The sequence below is a fragment of the Notothenia rossii genome, assembly GCF_949606895.1.
Source record: "Notothenia rossii genome assembly, contig: scaffold_289, whole genome shotgun sequence".
Taxonomy (NCBI): domain Eukaryota; kingdom Metazoa; phylum Chordata; class Actinopteri; order Perciformes; family Nototheniidae; genus Notothenia; species Notothenia rossii.
In genome coordinates, this window is record NW_027639646.1 from 1 (window position 1) to 7,500 (window position 7,500).

At 44.7% G+C, this 7,500-nt stretch overlaps 1 protein-coding gene across 1 annotated transcript in view; it reads right to left on the reverse strand.

Moving 5' to 3' along the window:
- Positions 1-157: 157 nt before the first annotated feature.
- med16 (mediator complex subunit 16) overlaps positions 158-7,500 on the reverse strand; it is a gene marked incomplete at its 3' end in the record, with an annotated part of 17,887 nt that continues 10,544 nt past the window's right edge. The window contains exons 12-14 of the mRNA XM_079695830.1: positions 5,091-5,301; positions 1,849-1,982; positions 158-406 (exon numbers count right to left, since the gene is read on the reverse strand). Coding sequence (XP_079551956.1) covers positions 158-406; positions 1,849-1,982; positions 5,091-5,301 — 594 coding nt within the window. The remainder of the gene's footprint in view (positions 407-1,848; positions 1,983-5,090; positions 5,302-7,500) is intronic.

A 7,500-nucleotide genomic window follows, 5' to 3' on the forward strand; every position in this document is an offset into this window, starting at 1 on the left:
CAGTGTGTGTTCAGTGTGTGTTCAGTGTGTTTTCAGTGTGTGTTCAGTGTGTGTTCAGTGTGTGTGTTCAGTGTGTGTTCAGTGTGTGTTCAGTGTGTGTTCAGTGTGTTTTCACTGAGTGTGGTTAGTGTGTGTTCAGTGTGTTTTCAGTGTGTGTTCAGTGTGTGTGTTCAGTGTGTGTTGTGTGTTGTGTGTTGTGTGTGTGTTCCTCACAGCAGAGCCACAGGCGGGTCAGCAGTCTGAACAGCAGCTGCATGCTGTCCTGGTTGTCTGAGGTAGCGGTGAAGGTGGGCAGGCAGCCGGGCTTCAGCAGACCCCAGATCCTGATCATCACCAGCATCTCACGCAGCATCGCCAGAGACGCCCCGTCCCGCATGAAGCCGAACCCGGGACGCACCAAGGAGCCCTGAAGCACAGAAACCAGTGGAACCAGTGTGAAAGCTACTGTTAGAAAAATCTCACTGGTCTCCAGCTTGAGCTTGAATCTCAGGATCCATGTATCTGTGATCCTCTCCAGAATGGAAGGAGTCATCACATACAGAGCATCAACTAGTTCCTGAACAGTGTCCTTCACATGCTGATATCCAAGAGAGGGAGTTCCACAGTCACAAGATGGAGGAATAGAAAGCAGTATTCAATGTTTACTTCAGATTAGCTCCACGTCAGAAATGAGCATGCTTGTCATATGTCTCTCTCCATAGAGGCTGAATCATCATGTTAATCACATAGCTATCATATGCCTCAAACAGTCCTGATGCTCTGCTAGGTAATCACACATCCTGTCATGTTCACAGCTACAGTTGATACCTTTGTTAGCATGTTACTCTCATGTTGGAAGAGGACATTCAGTGTTCTCCCAACAGCTACAATGTTAGATCAAGTGCTTTTAAATATAGACGAGAGTTCATGCTAATGGGGTGAGTTACGTGATTAGGCGAAAATCACCTTACGCACGTACGATACAGGGCGATAAGAGGAGATTGCTTCAAGGACAGTAAGTAACCACCTGTCCATTCTTCAAATATATAGGAGTTAAAGGAGATCTAGATTTTGATTTGTGGTGAAGGGACGCACCATGGAGGACAGAAACCAGTGTGAAGTCCCATGTTTACATTCATGTACTAGGTTCTAGTCTCCGTGGACATGTATCCTGGATACCCTTGTACTCTATAATCGTGTAGCGAAAGGTTATGAAGAGGATTATAAAAAAAACATTACTGCATCCTTCCTACCATTTTTTATTTTATTTTATTTATGTATTTGTTTATTTATTTAATTTATTTAATTTATTTTATTTATTTTATTTTATTTATTTTATTTATTTTATTTAATTTTACTTAATTTTACTTAATTTATTTATTTTATTTATTTTATTTATTTTATTTATTTTATTTATTTTACTTAATTTATTTTATTTATGTATTTGTATATTTAATTTGTTTAATTAATTAATTGTATTAATTTTATTTATTTATTTCACACATGGCAGTTATTTAATATTTTTTTTTACATTTTTGTTTTTTAGTTGTGGATCATATTTCCACTTTTGTGTACATATGTAGTTAAATAGTTTGTCCATCTTTTTTCTTAACAACAACAACAACAACAACAACAACAACAACAACAACAATAAACACCCAAGAACATGGGGTGTTCCTTCCTACCTTTCAAAATAAAAGCCCAGTATCTGTTTACCATCAGGCGACTCAATAAAAGACAGAAACATAATACTTCCTAACGCTCACCGTTACTCTCCTCTTTGTTGTGTATTGGAAGCGAGACCCTCCTCATGATTTAATAATGACCTCTCTGCTGCGTTGGCGTTAGCACGTTAGCATGTGAGCTCACCTGGTTGGGCAGATTGGCCAGCAGGTAGAGGACGAAGTCTCCCACCCATTGGATGAGCTGCTGCAGGGACTGGAGGGGGGGGCCGTCCAACACGAACTCCTCCGTCTTCAGGTTAATCATCACCTTATCGATATCTGTAAAACACACACACATTTAAAGCTCACCTAAATCCTCTTCTTCATGTCTCTTCTTCATCAACATGTGTCCCCTCTTCTTCATGTCTCTTCTTCATCAACATGTGTCCCCTCTTCTTCATGTCTCTTCTACATCAACATGTGTCCCCTCTTCTCCATGTCTCTTCTTCATCAACATGTGTCCCCTCTTCTTCATGTCTCTTCTACATCAACATGTGTCCCCTCTTCTCCATGTCTCTTCTTCATCAACATGTGTCCCCTCTTCTTCATGTCTCTTCTTCATCAACATGTGTCCCCTCTTCTTCATGTCTCTTCTTCATCAACATGTGTCCCCTCTTCTTCATGTCTCTTCTACATCAACATGTGTCCCCTCTTCTTCATGTCTCTTCTTCATCAACATGTGTCCCCTCTTCTCCATGTCTCTTCTACATCAACATGTGTCCCCTCTTCTTCATGTCTCTTCTACATCAACATGTGTCCCCTCTTCTTCATGTCTCTTCTACATCAACATGTGTCCCCTCTTCTCCATGTCTCTTCTTCATCAACATGTGTCCCCTCTTCTTCATGTCTCTTCTACATCAACATGTGTCCCCTCTTCTCCATGTCTCTTCTTCATCAACATGTGTCCCCTCTTCTTCATGTCTCTTCTTCATAAACATGTGTCCCCTCTTCTTCATGTCTCTTCTACATCAACACGTGTCCCCTCTTCTTCATGTCTCTTCTACATCAACATGTGTCCCCTCTTCTTCATGTCTCTTCTACATCAACATGTGTCCCCTCTTCTTCATGTCTCTTCTACATCAACATGTGTCCCCTCTTCTTCATGTCTCTTCTACATCAACATGTGTCCCCTCTTCTTCATGTCTCTTCTACATCAACATGTGTCCCCTCTTCTCCATGTCTCTTCTACATCAACATGTGTCCCCTCTTCTCCATGTCTCTTCTACATCAACATGTGTCCCCTCTTCTCCATGTCTCTTCTACATCAACATGTGTCCCCTCTTCTCCATGTCTCTTCTACATCAACATGTGTCCCCTCTTCTCCATGTCTCTTCTACATCAACATGTGTCCCCTCTTCTTCATGTCTCTTCTACATCAACATGTGTCCCCTCTTCTTCATGTCTCTTCTACATCAACATGTGTCCCCTCTTCTTCATGTCTCTTCTACATCAACATGTGTCCCCTCTTCCTCATGTCTCTTCTACATCAACATGTGTCCCCTCCTCTTCATGTCTCTTCTACATCAACATGTGTCCCCTCTTCTCAGTGTCTCTTCTACATCAACATGTGTCCCCTCTTCTCCATGTCTCTTCTACATCAACATGTGTCCCCTCTTCTCCATGTCTCTTCTACATCAACATGTGTCCCCTCTTCTTCATGTCTCTTCTACATCAACATGTGTCCCCTCTTCTCCATGTCTCTTCTACATCAATATGTGTCCCCTCTTCTTCATGTCTCTTCTACATCAACATGTGTCCCCTCTTCTCCATGTCTCTTCTACATCAACATGTGTCCCCTCTTCTTCATGTCTCCTCTACATCTTCGTTGCCCCAAACACCGCCACCCCTCGGCGGCCCCCTAGTGCCAGAGGACCTCGGCAAAGCAGAGCCTGCCCAGGTATATTTAAACAAGTTCCCGACTCTCCTGTACAGTGGGGTGAGGCGCTCACTTTGCAGCTCACGGTTTCAAAACAGAGATTGGCTGGAATTGAAAGCGATGCCATCTTCTGCTCGGCATGTAGACATTTCGGTTCAAATACATCTAACTCAGATGCCTTCACCACAATCGTACCAGAACGCTGTCTCCTGGTACTCACCTGAGTAACTCACTACAAATGAAATACTATATGACAGTAAAACAAGAATAGAGTTTGAAAGGGGAGTGATTTGTAAAATATCCATAAAGAAAAATCTGTGTACAGTTCTGTTTCATCTGGGTGATGAGAGATATCCATAGATCTCTTCATGTTGCTCTCAAAGTGCACCAGATTGATGCTTTTAACTTCAATATTTAAAAAAATATCATCTTGTGTTTGATCCACTCCCCACTTATAAGTGCACCCTGAGTCATTTTGTTTACGTACAGTGAGCCTTTCTAAAATATAAAGTAAAGAGACAAACCCACCAGCGTTATGATACACTATGACTTTGAGCCAAATTGTTGCTTTTGGGTTGTATAAATAAATCGACTTGAAACAGTTTCTGATTCAGAGTACTGGCACCTTTTTGATTCCAATTCAAACACGGCCTATGATGACATACATAAGACATTTGACCCCACAGATAGATACACAGTGTTTCCCACAGAATTTGATTCTATTTGTGGGGGCACCGCACCCCCCCCCCCACCGGCAAGAAAAGCCAAAGGCCCCTTAGCCTATTCGGGTGGTCCATGCATCCACCCCCCCCTCAAATAAGATAATACATGCGAGTTCATGGCTACTGTAGACAAGGACCTTGTTGCTCTGTGTTGCGTTGTTAATGAGTGAGACATGGAGTTGAGGATCTGTGGGGTTTAGTCTCCCAAAAATACCATTTACAATTCAGGCATTTAGCAGACGCCTTATTCCAAAGAGACTTGCAATGACCAATCACAGGGACATTCTCCCTGGAGTAACCGAGGGCTAAGTGCCTTGCTCAAGGGCAAGTGGTGTTCCAGGCAGGATTTGAACTCGCAACCTTCCGATCATCAGTCATCCATTTATTTTTTTTATTTTTTGGGGATTTTGATATACTTTATTAATCCCTGTGGGGAAATTGTTTCTCTGCATTTGACCCATCCTAGTGTTAGGAGCAGTGGGCTGCCATTATGTACGGCGCCCGGGGAGCAGTGTAGGGAACGGTGCCTTGCTCAGGGACACCTCGGTAGCACTTGGTCTTGCTGGGACTTGAACTGTTGACCTTCCAGTTGCCAAGCCAAGTCCCTATTGACTTCGCCACCACCTCCGGCGGACGATATTTAATTGTGGCGGCCCGACACAACGACATGCTGACTGCAGTGGGGTTTGAACCTGTGACCCCCTGATCCCAACACCAAGGCTCTATCCACTGCGCCACACGCTCCCGTACATACATAAGATATCTGACCCAACAGGTATAGAGTCTCACCTGTGTCGATGTTCTTGGCGCAGATCTCAGTCAGCCTGTCTCCAGGACTCTTGTCGGGGGTGTTGAGGACGTGCGGTCTCAGCAGGGACTTGAAGGTGGAGCTGATGGCGATCAGCAGCAGTTTGGCGTGGAAGTCACACGCTCGAGCCGCCGTGGCCGCGGAGAGTTTACAGAGAGACGCTTTCACCGCCACGATACGCGTCGCCAGGACCTGAGACACACGAGATAATCAGAATAAACATAGAATTAAAACCAACTGTATTATTTTAGAAAATGTTTTTATACAACAAGTATTTTATTTAAATTAATAAACCAATTCTTTCATATTTTTTTAAATGCATCTATTAATCGATTCAAGTATTTCTTTAATAAACATTAAACACTATTTAAAATAATTGGTTAATTTGTATTTCTTTACTTATTTTTGAATATTTTTCGGATGTACTCATTTATTAATTACAGGCACTTATTTAAATAAACATAAAGGGGGAAAAGAGGAAAGAATATCAGCATATATTTATTTTTAAAACATGTTCAGTACATTTAATATCAGATTTACTGAACAAATCTTTTAAGTATTTAATTTAGATTTATTTACTTTTTGTTGCATATTTAATATCAGAATCAGAATCAGGTTTATCACGTACGAGGACTTTGACTTGATGTCGTGGTGCATACAAACAAGAATTAAAAACACAGAACTAGAAAAATAATTAGAAATATAACAGTATTTACGTTGCAATGGAATAGAAGGAATAAATTATGGAATAAAAATCAGCAGTAATACAAAATATTGTTGTACATTGTGTGCATAAGATAAGAAGATATGATAAGTGTGGGGGAAACTTCTGAAGCAATAGGAGTCAGGAATCAGAGAGACACGAGGAGAGCTGGAGCTCTGATGGAGTCAGGACTCAGAGAGACACGAGGAGAGCTGGAGCTCCGATGGAGTCAGGACTCAGAGAGACACGAGGAGAGCTGGAGCTCTGATGGAGTCAGGACTCAGAGAGACACTAGGAGAGCTGGAGCTTTGATGGAGTCAGGACTCAGAGAGACACGAGGAGAGCTGGAGCTCTGATGGAGTCAGGACTCAGAGAGACACGAGGAGAGCTGGAGCTCTGATGGAGTCAGGACTCAGAGAGACACGAGGAGAGCTGGAGCTCTGATGGAGTCAGGACTCAGAGAGACACGAGGAGAGCTGGAGCTCTGATGGAGTCAGGACTCAGAGAGACACGAGGAGAGCTGGAGCTCTGATGGAGTCAGGACTCAGAGAGACAAGAGGAGAGCTGGAGCTCTGATGGAGTCAGGACTCAGAGAGACACGAGGAGAGCTGGAGCTCTGATGGAGTCAGGACTCAGAGAGACACTAGGAGAGCTGGAGCTCTGATGGAGTCAGGACTCAGAGAGACACGAGGAGAGCTGGAGCTCTGATGGAGTCAGGACTCAGAGAGACACGAGGAGAGCTGGAGCTCTGATGGAGTCAGGACTCAGAGAGACACGAGGAGAGCTGGAGCTCTGATGGAGTCAGGACTCAGAGAGACGAGGAGAGCTGGAGTCAGGACTCAGAGAGACACGAGGAGAGCTCCAGCTCTCCTCGTGTCTCTCTGAGTCAGGACTCAGAGAGACACGAGGAGAGCTGGAGCTCTGATGGAGTCAGGACTCAGAGAGACACGAGGAGAGCTGGAGCTCTGATGGAGTCAGGACTCAGAGAGACACGAGGAGAGCTGGAGCTCTGATGGAGTCAGGACTCAGAGAGACACGAGGAGAGCTGGAGCTCTGATGGAGTCAGGACTCAGAGAGACACGAGGAGAGCTGGAGCTCTGATGGAGTCAGGACTCAGAGAGACACGAGGAGAGCTGGAGCTCTGATGGAGTCAGGACTCAGAGACATGAGGAGAGCTGGAGCTCTGATGGAGTCAGGACTCAGAGAGACACGAGGAGAGCTGGAGCTCTGATGGAGTCAGGACTCAGAGAGACACGAGGAGAGCTGGAGCTCTGATGGAGTCAGGACTCAGAGAGACGAGGAGAGCTGGAGCTCTGATGGAGTCAGGACTCAGAGACACGAGGAGAGCTGGAGCTCTGATGGAGTCAGGACTCAGAGAGACACGAGGAGAGCTGGAGCTCTGATGGAGTCAGGACTCAGAGACACGAGGAGAGCTGGAGCTCTGATGGAGTCAGGACTCAGAGAGACACGAGGAGAGCTGGAGCTCTGATGGAGTCAGGACTCAGAGAGACACGAGGAGAGCTGGAGCTCTGATGGAGTCAGGACTCAGAGAGACACGAGGAGAGCTGGAGCTCTGATGGAGTCAGGACTCAGAGAGACACGAGGAGAGCTGGAGCTCTGATGGAGTCAGGACTCAGAGACACGAGGAGAGCTGGAGCTCTGATGGAGTCAGGACTCAGAGACACGAG